This window comes from Pseudorasbora parva, chromosome 7 (assembly GCF_024679245.1).
Source record: "Pseudorasbora parva isolate DD20220531a chromosome 7, ASM2467924v1, whole genome shotgun sequence".
Taxonomy (NCBI): domain Eukaryota; kingdom Metazoa; phylum Chordata; class Actinopteri; order Cypriniformes; family Gobionidae; genus Pseudorasbora; species Pseudorasbora parva.
The window spans coordinates 26986736-27006167 of record NC_090178.1 but is presented as its reverse complement, the minus strand read 5'-3'; the positions used below and the strand labels follow the sequence as shown (position 1 = coordinate 27006167).

General features: G+C 36.9%; 1 protein-coding gene across 1 annotated transcript; it reads left to right on the top strand.

Moving 5' to 3' along the window:
- Window positions 1-2046: 2046 nt before the first annotated feature.
- On the top strand, window positions 2047-19414 carry abhd16a (abhydrolase domain containing 16A, phospholipase). Its single transcript, XM_067448861.1, has 20 exons — window positions 2047-2200; window positions 3576-3632; window positions 4900-4966; window positions 9193-9279; window positions 9387-9472; window positions 9560-9633; window positions 10429-10536; window positions 10707-10821; window positions 14683-14784; window positions 14929-14992; window positions 15082-15131; window positions 15287-15410; window positions 15487-15591; window positions 15681-15744; window positions 16109-16165; window positions 16263-16325; window positions 16407-16483; window positions 18333-18431; window positions 18578-18624; window positions 18810-19414. Exons 1-20 carry the CDS (start codon window positions 2099-2101, stop codon window positions 18903-18905), a joined length of 1644 nt encoding a protein of 547 aa, XP_067304962.1. The 5' UTR covers window positions 2047-2098; the 3' UTR covers window positions 18906-19414.
- The last annotated feature ends 18 nt before the right edge of the window (window positions 19415-19432 follow it).

Below are 19432 nucleotides of genomic sequence, written 5' to 3'. Positions count from 1 at the left end.
TGTAGAAAAATTGTACAGTTAATTGTCTGCTAGGACATTTTCTATTAAGTTTATAGACATTTATTTTGGGGGAGGGGGATGCTGTTTCATGCATACTGAGCTTTTTACACTGTTAAAGACTAGGATTCCCATCCTAAACATAGACAAAGTTTCAAAAACTAATGTTGGACGTTTGATGGAGTATTTCTGTGTCAAAAATACTCCTTCCGGTTTCTCACAAGTTTCTGAGAGTTTTTTTCGAGTATGGCTCGGCTTGACGTTAATAGAGCGGAAGGTCCTTGTATGGGCTGTACGGGCTCTTCTCCCGGTAGGGTGCGTGCGCGCGCGTGACTAGAGCGAGAGAGGAAATGCACGCCCCATAAACACTCTTTCAAGGTGCAGATCCAGTCGTCCGTGAACACTTATGTCGTTATAGTCCCCGCCGTGCTCCACTTTATTCCTATGGGTGACGTCGAGCGACTTCATCGCTTCAGCACAGCATTCCGGGAAGGCAGCGCTGCATTTGAACCGATTTGAACGCAGAAATGACAGGAAGCTTCACAACATCGCTTCAGTTGCGTCTCAAAGTGGATCTCCATGGTCACTGCTGTCACAGGACTTCACCAAATCATACCAAAGAAGTGTGTTTTTGACGGAGCGGTCCCAGCGATAAAGGTTCACGGTCGGTGAGTAAAACTGCTTCAAATGTCTATGCTGTTGGCTATCGTCGTGTGAATAAACATCAGTAAACGACACGATCGCGTGCTTCGTCATTCAAATGCGCTAACGGTTACTCCATTGTTGTTCTATGTATAACGTTACACTAGTCTGACGTGCAAAACCGTCCATAAACCGAATCATGTCCTCATAAACTGCGAGTAAACACACACAAATGTTGACAGGTTTTAATGTTGACAGGACACTAAATACAGTACATACCACAGAGACGGACGTCCTGCTGTTGCTGTTTCTCCTGATCAATTTATTTCAGCCTCCGAATGTGATTCTGGATCATATCTGTATTAGCTGAATCTGATCGATAGCCATGGGTTTCTCCACGCTTGAGGACGTCACCGCTTTGTGCGCATTCGTCATTCTTTAGCTCCGCCCACACGATACGCCTCCAGGCGCTCGGTTTTTTCCGGAAAGACTCGGTACAGCCTATATTTCTTTTATAAATATAATAAAACTAAAGACTTTTCGGAGATATGAAGGATGCAATACTACTCTATAGGTACTCAAGATTGACATGAGATTGACTGAAACTGAGTGTTTCACCCCCCCTTTAACCATGACACACAACAGAATACAGAATACAACATTTTTGCACATCATTGTATATTGTAATTATGGACATTTAATATGTTATAAAATATTTATTAAAACATAATCTTTTACATGTGCATACACCCATGAACACATGTACTTCTTTTTCTTTCGGCTTTTCCCTTCAGCGGTCGCCACAGCGGATCATCTGCCTCAAATACAAATACATGTATTTATTAATAAAGTAATATTTGTTAGAAGATCAATAAGAAATATAACATCATGACTGCAACATTTTATGATTTATATATTTATTCCCATGTATTTATTTGATTATTTTGTCTGCTATATCCCTCTATAAATCTCATCTCTTTTTAAATGTAAAAAAAATGGTTTTGAATCACAACTTTTGTTTAATTTTTTTCCTTAACATTATAGACACAAAACATTTACAACTATGACAAGACATTCAAAAAGATAACACAACTTGGATTTACAATACATAAAAACTATGTACAATATTATTGTTTATTATTGAAATAGAAGTAAAGAAAATAAAGTAAATCAATAATTAACGTTTGTAGGCTAACGTTACTTCAATTTCAATTTTCAAGTATAGAATTGTGTATCTATATTTTTTTGTCATAAATACATTGGAGAGACTCAATATACAAATGAAAATCAGCCATAAATACCTTCAAACAAGGTTTAGTTTTTGTACACCACTGTATTGAAACCATAGACCGTAAAAAATTTTACGTATCGCACTGTGACGTGAAAATGCGCGTTTTAGCATTCGCTACTGTCGCATGTGTGATCCTCACAGGCCGCCGTAGTACCTTACCGAGTGAGAATGGCCGGCTGGACGTGGCTCCGGTGCCTATTCGGGCCCAATCTGCAGCGGATCCACCGCTCACCGGACCAGACACGAACTGACGGCAGAACGCCCCGCAGGGTAGGACTCTTCCTTCCCCTTCAAATAGAGCCGTAGCATTAAAACACTGACAAGATCAGTCTTGCATGAATGTGCGGAAGTGGATAACTTAATTGCGTTATTGGTTTAGTCCTAAATCCTAGTGAGCTGCCTATCTAGACAGCATTTTGGGCACCATATGCGATGATATGATTCAAACGTTTGTGTTATGCGTCAATTAAGTCCTGAACAGCTAGAAGCCTAGATAGGCAGCTCGCTCTGTTTTAAGACGCACCCATTGACAGAGAGCTGTTTGCTAACGGAATTGAGCTTGGCTCTAACGTTAATGGTCGAATGACAGGAGGTCAGTCAACCATCTGTCATGAGGAGCGCAACCATAACAACACTATTACCGCACCCACGGGTTGATTGCTTGATTGATTGCGTTTTATAGTGTTTCTGTTTAGTTTAGCAGACGTCTGGCATTGTCTTGGTTTCGTACTTGGACAGTTGCATTAATAATTGATTAATATTGTGGTCACCATCTCTTTCTCTTACGTAGGCCTAACCTATTAATTAAACTCTGTGAAGGAGCACTCCTTCACAGAGAGTTTAATAAGGTTATGCTGTATGAAAACAATAAAGTTGAATAGTACCTAGTCAAGATTTTTTTTAAACAGTAGTGTTGTTACTAATAATTAATTAATAGGCTCTCCTTCAAGAAGCTTTCTGAATTATTTTTCATGACTGAAACTCATGGCTAAGACTAGATTGACTGGTATTGTTTTTTGCAACTGTTAATGTTTATTTAATATTAGTATGCCCATATTTATTGATATACATCTTTAATGTTGTTTTCTTCTGTTAAATAGCTTAATTATTTGAGAATGGAACAATAAAAACAAAATATTAATTATGGATATAATAATACTATTTGTTGTTATTTATAATTGAATATCAGTAAAAAATATCCATCAAGCATGTTTATTGTTTTAAAATATCTGTAGTTTTTTTATGTCCTGAACACTATGGTCTATTAGCTTGGCTCATCCGCTCAATTTTCCTTTTCCTTTAGCGCTCTTGTCTGGGATTCCAGTATATTCTCTGGTTTTCTCCGGTCAAATTTTAACCAGTCCATTCAGCGAACAGAGGGAGTGGCAGAGAAAGAAGACGTTGATGTCGTGCACTTGTTTGAGATGACATACGTCAAATCAAACTAGCACACGACATCAACGTCATCAACGTTAGCCAAACGTTAGTGATTGGTTATGGCAGATCCAATAGTTTTAAACTCAACAGAGTACCCTCCTTCAAGGAAGTTAACGCTCGTCAATGGAGAGTGGCCAGGCTAATGGTCAGTCACCATAGCAAACTTTTGTAAATATCATCATAACTGGCATATCTTTGTCTTCTGCAGGGGTGGAATTATCAGCCCAGAGGTTTGGAGAAACACACAGACAGCATCCTCGGTTGGGTATGTGTGATCACTGTGATCAATCATGCACATTTTCTCTGCAGTTTGTGTAGTGACCGAGTGATGTCATTGAAAATTAAAGGGATAGGTCATCCAAAAATGTCATTTCTCTCAATAATTATTCGTCATTCTAAAGCCCATAAGAATGCTCATCTTCGGAACACCAATTAAGACATTTTTGATTAAATCAATGAGCTCTGACCCCACATAGACTGCAACACAATTACCTTTTTCAAGGCCTAGAAATGTTGTTCAAATAGTCAATGTGACTCCAGTGGTTCATCCTTAAAGGGTAAGTTCACCCAAAAATTAAATTGATGTCATTAATGACTCACCCTAATATCGTTCCACACCCGTAAGACCTCCGTTCATCACCGGAACACAGTTTAGGATATTTTATATTTTAGTCTCAGAGCATATGCAGTCTATGCCCACTTTACTGTCAATGTTCAGAAAAATAATAAAAACATCATCAAAGTAGTCCATATGTGACATCAGTTGGTTGATTAGAATCTCTTGAAGTATCGAAAATACATTTTGGTCCAAAAATAACAAAAACTACAGTTTTATTCAACATCAGTCTTCTCTTCTGCATTTGTTTTCAAACCTCAAATAAAGATTCAAACGGCCATGAATCAGTGAATCGTTTAATGATTCGGATCACAAATGTCACATGATTTCAGCAGTTTGACAAAATTGTCAAATAGCAGTGGTGGAAAATGCAGAGCAGTACCCCTAGACTAATGTTAAATGTTTAAAGATTGAGCTCACTTTGGTTTTAGCCAGACAAGCACATCTGGGTTCTACGTCAGAACGGTGGATCACTATAGGCCGGCTCTTGCGTCGTGGAGCACACCTGAACAGTGCCGGAGACTGACACGGAGAAGAAATTTATAAATAAATTCTTTATTTTTGTTAGTTTTTTTTGTGCACAAAAAGTAAAATTATTCTCACCGCTTGATAAAATGAAGGTTAAACCAAAGGAGTTACTATTTTAACAATATCTTTACTACTTTTCTGGACCTTAAAATTGGTAATAAAGTTGCAGTCTATGGAGGATCATAAAAAATGAATCATTAAAAAATATCTTAATTTGTGTTCTGAAGATGAACAAAGATCTTGGAACGACGAGTAATTTATGACAGAATTTTCATTTTTGGGTGAACTAACCCTTTAAGCTTCTTTGCAGTTTATCCCTGACCAAAGCAAAAGAAGTCAAACAGTTTTGTAATGCAAAATTGAATCCCTGTCATGTGTTGTCCTTCAGGCTTCAGTGCTGTGGTCTCTGTCGTACTACAGTTCTCCACTGCTCCTCTGCTATCTCTACAGGAAAGGTAAAACACAAATACAGCATCATACAGCAGCAAGCAACTAAACATATTGATTCCGCTATGTTTTGATGCTCCCCTTTAGATATTCGGTTGACTAGACATAATGTTGCACCTACATGTCAACTAACTCTCATTAGAGTATTAGTTGAGTATAAGTAGACTCTTAAGTGTAGGATTAGTGTTTGTAGAATAAGGGGTTAAGTGTTAGTAGAATAAGACATGTACTTGCAAGGTTACTTATAGTAATGTCTGTTGGGGAGCATCAAAATAAAGTGTTTGCACGTATTAGGAAGACAGTTACTAATAATCTTCTAATGAGAGTTAGTTGACATTTAGGTTCAAACTTACTTACCATCAAAATAAAGTGTTACCAGCATATTTATTTGTGTGCTAAAATATAATTTTTTTAAATATAAAATAAATATAAATATAATATGCATATCTTATAGTTATCACACGAGCAGGTGTTGATTGGTTCAGTCTTATTGTTATGCTCAGTCGGTGTAATCATATCAAATGAGTCACGGGCTAATGCTCTCACAGCAGTGCTGTATGTATTTTTAGCCTGGTTCATTCATAAGAGGTCTCAGTGATGTTCTTCTGCTAAGCAGACCTGAGAGGAGTACTGATGTTCAGGTTGTGAATGAGCTATGCTGTCTTTTATTAACTGAACAACCTCTTTGCTGACTCGGTAGCCATATTTTATATCATGATCAAACCAAGGTATGATTTTGTTTGAATATTTAAATAGCTGAATCAAAGATGTTATGATGCATTTATAATATTAAGTACTGAATAGGTTTAATTACTGTATTTTAATGTTGTATCCAGTATGATAAAGTTATGTTATTGTGGTTGTACTATAGTTCAATATCATTTTGATATTGTGCCGTTAGAGGAGTGTATTATGGTTAGAGAGCATGTTGTTCTCTTATGTTTCTGGCGAAAGGGTGCCTGTGTGTCTTACAACGAGGTGATTTAATGGCATTTTCTAATAATTGTGTAATTAAATGACAAGGAAATACTACTAATTGTATTTGGTATAATTAAAGGTGCCCTATAATGATTTGAAACAATATGTTAAATTGTTCTCTGATATCTACATAGAGGGTATGTGGCTTATTTAAGGGCAAAAATTGTCCAGATACAGTTTTACAGGTCCATTTACAACCCTATAAATTGTCCCTAGGATGTAATGCTCTGTTTTTGCCTTATTTGGAAGGGTCATGAATATTAATGTTGAGTTCTGCTCTGATTGGCTTATTTCAGCAGCTCACAGCAGTTCAGTGAAGCGGCTTGTGAGTTCTGACCGTCCTGACAGAACACAGACCGACTGAATGACACTTTAAGCAAAACATCTCAAATGGAGATTGATAAAATGCAGCTTACTTGTTTATTGGTGTTTTCAGATCATCCGCGCGCGAGAAAGAGCTCGCGGTTGCCAGATTTCCCCCAAACAGCTTTCTGTGAAAAAAACCTGTATGATATCCAGTGTTATTTTAAACAGGTCCAATCTGGCAACCATATGCACGCAAGCTCTCTCTCGCACGCTGGTGAACTGAAAACACCAATAAACAAGTAAGCTGCATTTTATCAATCTCCATTTGAGATGTTCTGCTTAAAGTGTGTCATTCAGCCTACATTTTAGACTTGTCTTTTTTTGTCAACGATTTCATCACCCAATGTTTTTATAACGTTAGTCACAATGTAGGCTAACGTTACGCAGTGACTGTGATGTAGCCTAATCTGAAATACAAATAGGCAAAAACATCATAGGAAACACCATACTTCAGTTCTCAAAAATATACATATAACTTATATTTTTACAAAATGAATAGCCTTGTGGAATACTATCGTGTTAACTTATATGGTGGAAAAGGTGACGTTTGCTAGAAGGATCGAGTGAACGATCTAAGCAAAGTATCTACGGTTGTATTTTGTAATACAAAATATTACCCTTTGTCATTAGACACACTATTTAGTTTTGTAGGGTACTTAGAGTTTCCTGTTGTTACTGTACTAGCATCTTGCGTTATCTAGACAATGCGGCCTCTCTAAGAAACTTTCAGTTTAATCAGAAATTGTTTAAACAGTCAATGAGTGGATAAATCGCTTCTTACTGCTTGCAGGAATATAGTTGCCACTTTCTTCAGTTTAAGACGCTGAGTGAAGCTTGCTTGAAATGGGCCGAACAACCGAACGATTTCTAGAATTAAATTGTTGTGGTATCTGATTATAAAAATCAACAATGACTATTGACATTTTTTATCTGTGGGAAGGGTAGACAAGTTTCCTGCACAGCCTGGAACATGAAGTTTGTCCATGCGAGCAGCTTGTTTTGATGATTCGCTCCCATTTCTGCCTGCATATAAATGATCCCCAACGCTTGCGTCACGGTTGAGTTTATGTTGAGAAGCACTTTTTTCCCCGTTGTGTTATGGATTCACTAGATTTACATATGAAGGAGGAGGCAATGATGCTTGAGACTCACAGTATGTGATGTCCATGTACTGAACTCTTATTATTTCACCATGGCAAGGTTAATTCAATTTTTCATTCTAGGGCACCTTTAAGATACATTGATAGTATAATGTGTTATTTCCCACTAATAAAAAGAATCAGCAATTTCTGCTGTCTCAGGTGAGCTGTAGTTCAGATTTTTGCACACCTTGCTAAAAATACGCCACACTGTTCAAAAGATAAATAATAAAAATATTATTTCATTCAGCAAAAGGCACATTAAATTGATCAAAAGTGACAGTAAAGATATTTTTTTATGTTACAATCAATTTAGATTTGCATTTCAAATAAATTCTGTTCTTTTTTAACTTTTCATTCAGCAAAGAATCCTGTATCTAACAGCACAACTGTTTTCAACATTGATAAAAAGAATTCCCCAAATTGTTCATCTTGTCACAATCCACTGTCCATTAAAAATATTTTGCTGGACTGTAATAGATCTACTCCTTTGAGGAACTTGTTTTACTATGTTGATACCTTTTGAAAAAAGGTTTTAAGCAAGAAATTCCAAATCTTAAATCTTGAATCTTAAAGTTAAAGCTGCAGTTCGTAACTATTTGCGCTCTAGCGGCATCTTGAAGAACATTGCAGCCGGAACTACTTCTCTCTGTTTATGTCTATGGCGGATCACGCAGGGACTGTGCTCCTCCACAGCGGTTCCTACCAGACCCGTCTGATATAGTCCCAATATAAACACTTATTATAAGTGTACCAATAATGATTCAGGCTAAGACAAAAACACGATTTGAAAAATTTATTTATCTTGTACATTCTCATTATATATTTTTTATAAATCTTGAACACAAATAAAGTTACGGACAGCAGCTTAAAAAAAAAATGTAACTTTACAATAAGGTTCATTATTATATTACTTAACATGAACTAATAATGAACTTATAAAGCATGTATTTATCTTTGTTAATGCTAATTTCAACATTTACTAATACTTTATTTAAATCTTGTTAACATGAGTTAATGCACTGTGAACCAACATGAACAAACCATGAACAGCTGGATTTTTATTAACTAATGTTTACAAAGATTAACAAATACAGTAGCAAATGTACTGCTCATGGTTAGGTCATATTAATTAATACATTAACTAATGAAAATAATGTAAAGTGTTACCAAAAATTCTTAAAAATTTATTTTTGAATATCTAACCCTACCATAGAGCCATTAATCATAGCTATAGAAACTTGCATGCTGTTAGAAAATAAATAAAAATAAATGTTTTTTGAGCTGCAAATCAGCACATTAATGTGATTTCTGAAGGATCACGTGACACTGAAGACTGGGGTAATTATGTTACTAACAGTTATTTAAATTGTAATAATATTTCACAACATTACTGTTTTAAATCAAATAAATGTGCTTTGGTGCACATAAGAGATTTATTTCAAAAACATAAAAATCTTACTGACCCCAAACTTTGAATAATAGTTTAAATATACAAAGTATGTAATATTTTTCATTGTACACTGCTGAATTCAACAGAACAACATTTAAAACACTTTAGAAATCCAAAAATGTCAGTTTCCGAGGTATAAAAACGCAGATACGTGATCAATAAAATCAATGTAAAACCATGTGACCATCCTTGCTGTGCCCTGAATAGTATATATTTCTAAATTGTGTCAGACTGAACAATTGTAATACCAAACATTAATATTGTTATTGTGTGCTATTAATAATGCTGGCTCTTCTAGGGTACATCTGCAGCAGTAAACTGGTTCCTTTCAGTCAGTATGTTGGCACAGCGATGGTCTGTCTGCTGGGAGTGGCCTGTCTGAGAGGTGACACTATATTTGACCTTGTTTATTAGTAATGTTTGTCTGTTTAATTACTTCATGTATGTTCACACTGTCGTAAAGTAAACGTTTTACTGTTGTGCTGGTGTTAGGGTGGGGGCGCTGGAGAAACCCAGAGTACCTTCAGTTCATCAGCATACTGGAGGAGACCAGGAAGAACCACACGCCTAGCAACAAGGTGACACAGTAGCAGTGCCATAGGAATATTCACATAGAGCTTTGCTTTAATTAGCACATTAAATGGATGTTGTTATATCCCCTACAGAAAAAACTGGCATGCTTTGACTTTGACTTCAAACATTGGCCTGTAGATTTCAGCTGGAAAGAAGTCGGTAGTCCGTAAGTAAAGCCCGTCTCTCTCTTTCTCTCACCAAAAAAGAGGAATATCTGTCCCCAACGGCAAAGGCTTTCATCTTAGAATAGAGAAATGTATATTTCTAATTTACTTATTACATTCAAAGTCATGTCTTTTACACCAGTGTGTCATCCCTTAAAAATGAGAGTGCAGCACTTGTAATGCAAACTGCTGAAACTAGACGTTCATCATTTTAATTTCTACATTTTTGGGAACCTGGACACTGTGGAATTAGTGTAGAAACAAGGAAGCAGACACTGCTGCAAAAGAGGCACCATCAGCAGACATCGGATCTAAAACCTATAATAAATTCCTGTATTAATAACAAATGGCAAACAGAGTGGATCAATACACCGTGAACAAACTTCAGTTTATATGATGTTTTTAATCGATCATCATTGAGAAATGGGCCATTACAGGAAGACACACAAGTTTGCAATATTAGGAAAAGATCCACTAACATGATCTTTTTTTCCGAGTCCCTTATCCCTAAAGCATGTTTTATTAAATTGTGCTGTGTTTAACCCTGTGAGAACTTTTTTATTAAGTCAACACTTTGGCATACATTTTTAACAAAGTTAAACCAAATAAGGAGTTTTTAGCAAATATAGTTTCGACATTGGCTACCAAACATATTTCTTGCCACAAAAATAATTAAAAGACAAAAAAACAACAACTCAGTCTTTCAGTTTTAAAAGAGTTAGCTTTAATTGGGTGTCATTGGCTAGCTCTGCGATCAGTGCGTGTTTCTAATGTATCTGCACTTCCTCTGTCTGCAGGAAGCTGTCTAAAGGTGGTGTGTCTCTGCTACGGCCAGAGCCGAAACACAGAGGGGCTGCAGACGGTGTGCTGAATTCAGTTCGCACGCTGCCGTGCCACATCTTAAGGTAACGCGTGCCTGATAACACATTTACACACTTACAAGGATATACTTTGTTGTTAGGTTTGTACAAATACAAAAATTTAGAGGAGAGGTCTGGTAATTGGTGACTCCTATTACATATTCATCAGCAGTTATGCCACGTGTTCGAGTCTCTTATATGTGTGTTTTGTGTAGCTATCTGATAGCTCACTCTTTCGGCCGGAGGATGCTGTACCCGGGGTCAGTGGGTCTGCTGCAGAAGGCCATGAGGCCCATGTTACAGCAGGGCCAGGCCAGACTCGTAGAAGAGGTAACAGAACGACAACTAAAAACCAGTTCATTTTTAAAAGCTGTTTTAGAAGGGAAAAAAACTCACATTATACATTATACAACTCCTTGGGTCATGGAAAACCTGGAAATATCAGGGATTAAAAAAATCTGTATATAACGACTGCTATACAAGGTTCCCACATCTTGGTTAAAATTCAAATTCGAGGACTTTCCAGGTCCAGTACCCTCAAATTCTGGGAAATATTTAGGATGAGAGCAAGGTTACATTGTGTTTCCTTCTAGGATACATTATTACAACTATGTAAAAAACCTTTTTTACATTTATTTATGGCCATATGACAGAGATCTGATATTCTATTTGTGGTATTTCTGTTTTGCATAAAACTGAAGAATATTCGTTACATCCTATACTGGGATGGTCTGATATTAACTTTTTCAATTAATTGAAACGCACTTAGGCTCGTGTAAACAGAAGTTTTAAGATATATGAATATGCTTTTAAGTTTTTCTTGCCTCATGGATTTACATTATCTTAACCAGCAGAGCAATGCAACATTACATTAAATAAAAAAATTTAGGGAACAGATTATCAAAAATGTTTATGTTTATTGAACACAATATACAGTCATTGACTGAACATATTGGAGTTCAGTGTAAGCTTGTTGTAGTCAATGGTAACATATTGACTGTATACAATGGTAACATATGGACAGTCAATGGAACAATGATAACATATTGACAGTCAATGGACCAATGATAACATATTGACAGTCAATGGAACAATGATAACATATTGACAGTCAATGGAACAATGATAACATATTGACAGTCAATGGACCAATGATAACATATTGACAGTCAATGGACCAATGATAACATATTGACAGTCAATGGACCAATGATAACATATTGACAGTCAATGGACCAATGATAACATATTGACAGTCAATGGACCAATGATAACATATTGACAGTCAATGGAACAATGATAACATATTGACAGTCAATGGAACAATGATAACATATTGACAGTCAATGGACCAATGATAACATATTGACAGTCAATGGAACAATCGTAACATAATTACTGTACCATTGCAGTAGTTTCTTGTGTGTGAACGTCATGGCAACGTACAACACAAAGTACCCTACGCGGGAAACACAATGTAATGCATAAATGCACGTAACTAACGTAAACCAAGGGAACAGATTATCAAAAATGTTTATGTTTATTGAACACAATATACAGTCATTGACTGAACATATTGGGGTTCAGTGTAAGCACTGAAAACATTGAGGTACCATTGCAGTAGTTTCTTGTGTGTGAACGTCATGGCAACGTACAACACAAAGTACCCTACGCGGGAAACACAACGTAATGCATAAATGCACGTAACTAACGTAAACCAAGCAAGCTAGTATGCATGGGCCACGAAGTGTTGGCGAAGTAACACATTAGCGGACCAGAGGGTATAATAGGGATTTTTTTCCAGAAAACTTCTTTCACAAAATAATTTCAAGCACTTTCAAGGACCTGTATCTATGCATGTTTATTTTCAAAAACTTTCCAGGGCCTTGAATTTTTTATTTCAGAATCACACATTTTCAAGGATTTCAAGAACCCGTGGGAACCCTGTGTATATATATACGCCGCATTCCAAATTATTATGCAAAAAAATGTGTCATAAACATTTTTTGTTTTTCAATTAAACTCATGGATGGTATTGTGTCTCAGGGCTCTTTGGATCACTGAAATGAAGCTCAGACACCCATTATAATTAGTTTGCCAGATGAGCCCAGTGAAAGGAAAAGTAAGTTTTCCAGTACAGTTAAAGAAGGACGTTCTACATTATTAAGCAGGACACTGGTGTCAGGCAATATAGGAAAGAAAAAGGAACTCTCTACTGCTGAAAAGCGTCAAATAGTGTAATGCCTTGGACAAGGTATAAAAAAACAATGGATATTTCACGAAAACTTAAGTGTGATCATCGTACTATGAAGAGATTTGTGGCTAATTCAGAGCACAGATGGGTTCGTGCAGAATGAGGAAGGTTTCTGCCGGACAAATTCATCGGATTAAGAGTCGAGAGCAGCTGCTAAAATGCCATTACAAAGCAGCAAACGGGTATTTGAAGCTGCTGGTGCCTCTGGAGTCCTGCGAACTTCAAGGTGTAGGATCCTCCAGAGGATTGCAGTTGTGCATAATATTCGGCCACCCCTAACCAATTTTTGCGGAAATTCAATTCAACTAGTTGAATTAGTCTTCAACAAGCGGAAGTGGTTGAAAACTAATTTTCTTATTTACTGAGTGTCATGCAACCCTGGATGGTCCAGATGGATGGAGTAGTTGGTGGATGGCCACCATGTCCCAACAAGGCTGCGACATCATGGAGGTGTCAGAGTCATGTTATGGGCTGGAATCATGGGGAGAGAGCTGGCAGGCCCCTTTAGGGTCCCTGAAGGTGTAAAAATGACCTTGGCAAAGTATGTACAGTTTCTGACTGACCACTTTCTTCCATAGTACAAAAAGAAGAACCGTGCCTTCTGTAGCAAAATCATCTTCATACTTGACAATGCACCATCTCATGCTGCAAATATACTTCTGTATCATTGGCTGCTATGGGCATAAAGTATGAGAAACTCATGGTGTGGCCACCATCCTCCCCTGACCAACCCTATTGAGAACCTAGAGCATCCTTAAGCAAGAGATCTATGAGGGTGGGAGGCAGTTCGCATCAAATCAGCAGCTCTGGAAGGCTATTCTGACATCCTTCAAACTAATTCAAGCTGAAACTTTCCAATAACTCATAAGTTTAAGGGATGCAAGAATTGTGATGTGATATCAAAGAAGGGTGTCCTATGTTAAAGGACAACTCTGACAAATGAACCTGGGGGTAAATAACACATGGTTACAGAGTAGATTGTTCTCTGGGATGCGTTTTCATGAAAATCAAATGTAAATAAAAAAAGTTTTTATCTCTAAAAACAGATTCGCTTATAACGCAAGTGTATGGAGCATAGAATAAGCAAAATGAAATCAAATGAGAATTGATTTTAAGTAAATATGTTTTCAGTCCTTTACAACCTATACAATGTTTTAACTCTGTTGTGCATAATAATTTGGAGCAGTGCATTTTCATTTTTTTCAATTTTGAAATAAATACTGTTATCATTAGGAGGTTTGTTCATTAAAATTTGAATTATACCCTAATGGTTGATGATTGTCATTTGCATTGACTAATTATAAAAATCAGAGAAATATATAATTTGCATAATAATTTGGTGTGTGTGTGTGTGTGTGTGTGTGTGTGTGTGTGTGTGTGTGTGTGTGTGTGTGTGTATATATAAAACCAAAACCGAGAATGTCTCTGATGCTTACCAAGGCTATATTTATTTTAATAAAAAATACAGTGTAATTTTGTGAAATATTATCACAATATAATAATAATAATAATGCGTTCGATTTATATAGCGCTTTTCAAGACACTCAAAGCGCTTTACATAGAAGAGGGGAATCTCCTCAACCACCACCAATGTGCAGCATCCGCCTGGATGATATAAAATAAAGTTTTTAATTTTCATACATTTTTAAAATGTGATTTATTCCTTTGATGACACAGCTGTATTTTCAACATCATTACTCCAGTCTTTAGTGTCACGGGATTCTTCAGAAATCATTCTAATATGTGGCGCTCAAGAAAAAGTTTCCAGTTTTTCTGGAATTTTGGATTAATCCAAAGAACAGCATTCATTTGGAGAGAAAAAAAATAATATATATATATCTTTTGTACAGTGGTGTAAATCCAAGAAATGATGTGGAAATATGTGTAGGGAAAAACGTGGCAAAAAGGCCCTAAACGCATCTTTGCCTTGTTTTCAGTATGACGGTCAGCGGAACAAACTGGTGGCTTGTGATGGGAATGAGATTGACACCATGTTTGTGGATCGGAGGAGAGATGGAGGACCATCTGGAAAAACACTGGTAAATATCTAAATAGTATAAATAAAGTAATTGTGCCATTTAGAAAAGAGCAATAGAGAAATCATAACAGAAGCTTCAGAGAAAGAAAGTAGTTTTTAGTAGAATTACCTGATATACCCAAAGCTGATATGATGAGTGTCACAGGTGATCTGCTGTGAGGGAAACGCAGGATTCTATGAGGTCGGCTGCATGAATACGCCACTGGAAGGTAAATGTGTTCACCTCAGTGTGTCTGTTGCATTTTCAACATTCATTCACTAGATGGATGTGAAACTGTTTCCTCTGGTGTGTTTATAGGTGGATACTCAGTGCTGGGCTGGAATCACCCTGGGTTTGGCGGCAGTACAGTAAGTCAACATCGCACCATCTGTTCCTCACACTGACCTTGTCATAACAGCACACAGCTAATGTAGTGTACATTGGTTACACGAGAGTATCTGTATGTATTATCTAAACTGCAAAATGGATGAAAAGTGTACATATTTCTCTTCTGCTTTTTCAGGGAGTTCCATTTCCTCAAAACGAGGCCAACGCGATGGACGTAGTCATTCAGTTTGCCGTGCACAAACTGGGCTTCCAGTTGAATGACATCATTGTGTACGCCTGGTCAATAGGGGGCTTCACAGGTAAACCATCACAGATCAGACAATGGAAAAAATGATGACTTAATTTTACTGTAATTCTTAACTTGCTCTATTTTAGCCAGTTGGGCTGTGATGTCATACCCAGAGATCCGAGCACTGGTTCTAGATGCCTCATTTGATGACCTTTTACCCCTTGCGCTGAAGGTCATGCCAGAAAGCTGGAGTGAGTGTTGTGCTCTCTCCATCTCTACTCCTCTCTAAAGAGTGACCCAAACAATTCACTGATGAATCCGTTTGCTTTTATTTCCTCAGGACCCTTGGTCACCCATACGGTGAGGCAGTACATGAACCTGAACAATGCTGAACAGCTTTGCAAGTTAGTCAGTCATCTTTGTTTTTTTTACTATTAAATTCAACATAAAATAGACATTGCGACAGACTGTTGTGATGTACATTTGAGTGAAACTTGAGAAAATGAGAAAAAATGTAGGACAGGACTTAATTTTGTTCATTGGGAATTGATTGGATTGTTGCGCCAATAACAAAATCATCAGAGAAGGGATTTGGCTGCAAGAGGGAGGGGAAGTTATTTTGATTAAAGATTATGAGGGCACATATAAAACCGAGGACCGATAAATCATTTAATAAGAGAGGTCAATTTTGATTTCATTGTGACTTTAAATGAATCATGTGAAATGTAGAACGTAAGCTCCATTTGAATCCTTTGGCTCTCCTTTCAGGTACCAGGGTCCAGTGTTATTGATCAGAAGAACCAAAGATGAAATCATCACTACCACGTGAGTCATCCGGGACACTAATAAACACATTCTTGCCCATGGAGGCAAACGCGAATCGCTCCTGATCTTGCCTTGGCCATATTGTGTTTTGATACAGGGGTCCAGAAGACATCATGTCCAACAGAGGAAATGACCTGTTACTCAAACTACTCCAGTACAGGTCAGACGGCATTCACACAAGCGGCTTAATCTGACTCGGCTCCTTCGGTTGCTTTCATCTCTCAGTCTCTCTGTCCCTCAGGTATCCTAAGGTCATGACAGATGATGCTATCAGGGCTGTCAGGCAGTGGCTCGCAGCAGGGACACAGGTTGAGGGAGGTGTGTATTTATGGTTATTGATTCATTTTTATGAATTACATATTTTAATAAAATATTAAATTTGATGTATTTATTAATATATCTTGGCCTATTAGAAGTTGATAATATTACTTATTTTATTTATATAGTTATTAATATTAATATAATTTGATTTCTAATATTTTTTTATTTGTCTTTGTTAAATATTGGAATTCAAAATATTCCTTATTTTATTTAAATTGCTTTTTAATATTAATATATATTTTTACTGAGGTAAAAAAAAAATTCTCCTTTTCTGTGCTATGTGAAATAAATGTCTGAACTATAGCATAGCTTATGGTTTTACCTTTTTTAAATATTTAATATTATCTAAAATAGTATAACTTAGAAAAGGTTGTCAATCTGTGTTCCAGTGAGTGGAACACTATTAGAGAAAAGGTGTAAAAATTAATAAATAAGTTTAAATGTACACAATGGTGACTTTATTTATTAATTTTGCTTTCTAAAGACTGGTCAAAAATTATGAGATTAATCATTATTTATTTTATTCAGTTCAGTTGTTTTTCTTCATGCTTACCCGTAAATTTAACAGTAATGGTTAATGGTGGATAGAAAACAGTGTCTGTTTAAAGGGATAGTTCGCCCTCAAGTTGTTTAAACCCATTATAAATTTCTTTCTTCTGCTAAACATGAAAGAAGATACTTTGAAGAATATGGATAATCAATCAGTTGATGGACACCATTGACTTCCATGGTATTTCCCCCCCCATACTATGAAAGTCATGTTTGTTTAGTCATCAACTGTTTGATTAACCATATTCTTCAAAATATCTTTTTGTGTACCAAATATTTTCCATAGAGTGAGGAAAATAAGTATTTGAGCACCCTGCTATTTTGCAAGCTCTCCTACTTGGAAATCATGGAGGGGTCTGAAATTGTCATCATAGGTGCATGTCCACTGTGAGAGACATAATCTAAAATAAAAAATCCAAAAATCACAATATATGTTTTTTTTAAACTATTTATTTGTATGATACAGCTGCAAATAAGTATTTGAACACCTGTCTATCAGCTAGAATTCTGACCCTCAAAGACCTGTTAGTCTGCCTTTAAAATGTCCACCTCCACTCCATTTAATATCCTAAATTAGATGCGCCTGTTTGAGGTCATTAGCTGCATAAAGACACCTGTCCAACCCATACAATCAGTAACAATCCAACTACTAACATGGCCAAGACCAAAGACACGAGACAAAATTGTACCCCTGCACAAGGCTGGAAAGGGCTACGGGGAAATTGCCAAGCAGCTTGGTGAAAAAAGGTCCACTGTTGGAGCAGTCATTAGAAAATGGAAGAAGCTAAACATGACTGTCCATCTCCATCGGACTGGGGCTCCATGCAAGATCTCACCTCATGGGGTCTCAATGATCCTAAGAAAGGTGAGAAATCAGCCCAGAACTGATTTTTTTTGTTTTTAGATTGTCTCTCACAGTGGACATGCACCTTAATTTCAGACCCCTCCATGATTTCTAAGTGGGAGAACTTGCAAAATAGCAGGGTGTTTACTTATTTTCCTCACTGTAAATTTTTATTTTGTACAGTATGAATTTGTTTTTTGACAAATATTCTTGTATATTTTTGAAAGGGAGGCTCTTGCAAAGGAATAATAATTTGGTGGTCAGTAAAATCAGAAAGTTTGAAAACTGGATTAGAATACTGGCCATAACACCGGTTATAAACCCTAATATGTAGTGTCTGTATCAGACAGAATTTCTAGATGGTTTTATTCCATGTTTTTTTCCCTCTGTGTTTCCTCTTCTTGATATGGCTGTTACTGTATTAAGCAGAATGTCACTTTTCCCGTTCCTCAGAATCTGTGTACACCGGCTATGAGGTGGATGATGATTGGTGCTTGTCTGTGCTGCAGTCCTATAAGACAGACAGAGAGACCCTGTTCCCCTGGAGCGTTGGTACGTGCTTCATACACAGTACACATACCCACTTCCACTTTGGTAGAAGCGAGGATGTTCAGCAATGATTTCCATTACTATGGCTACAGCTCCTGCTTAAAACAGCACAGACATTTGACTGTCGGTGATCTGATCTTCTGTTTCAGGTGAAGACATGGCACTAGAAGGCAGAAGACAGCTTGCTCTATTCTTGGTATGTTCCAAAAATATCAGACTCTACACCGTTATACTGTAGTGAAGTACATTGTGGCTTCCCACAATCTTGCACATCAGTGTGCAATAATTGCTGTCTTTATATGTGGTGTTTAAGCTATTAAGGGTTTTTCTGTTTTCAAACTTTTAAAGTTTTTGTGGTAACTGGTCATTTCTCTCTCTCAGGCACGAAAGTACATGCAAAATTTTGATACGACACACTGCACTCCACTCCCCATTTCTGAGTTCAAGGCCTCCCTTGATACTGTAGAGAGCCAATAAGAGACTGGAAGAGAGCACTGGAGCCCAGAGGTCAAAGGGAATCACATACCGGTACATTTGAGTCAGCTCTGTGGGACGGCAGGGAGGCGTTTAGAATTCGTTGATCATCTAATTGTGACAAGGCTACAAGTTTTTGGTTTGACAGAGGCGTTTTAAATGATTGGTTGTGCCGTGCCTCCATCGCAGTGTGTATTAAGCATGAAAACGAGGCTTGGAAATGTTGACACTCAGGTTTGTCATCACCGTCTGGACGTTTGTTTCTTTTGAGAGACTCAGTGATGGGACTCATAGGTCTCTTGCCTCTTTCTCAGTCTGTTTTTATTTTTATTCTCTATTTCGTGGAGCACTGTAATTATGAACAAATTGTATCGTTAAATAAATGTCCTGAATGTTATATTGTATATGAATATTAAATAAAAATGGGAAACTGTGGTTGGATTTCTCCAGGACTTCAAACATGTCATTATTTTTGTTCAACACAAAATAAAAGTTTGTTATTGTACTTGAAATTGCATGGTTGTATGTTT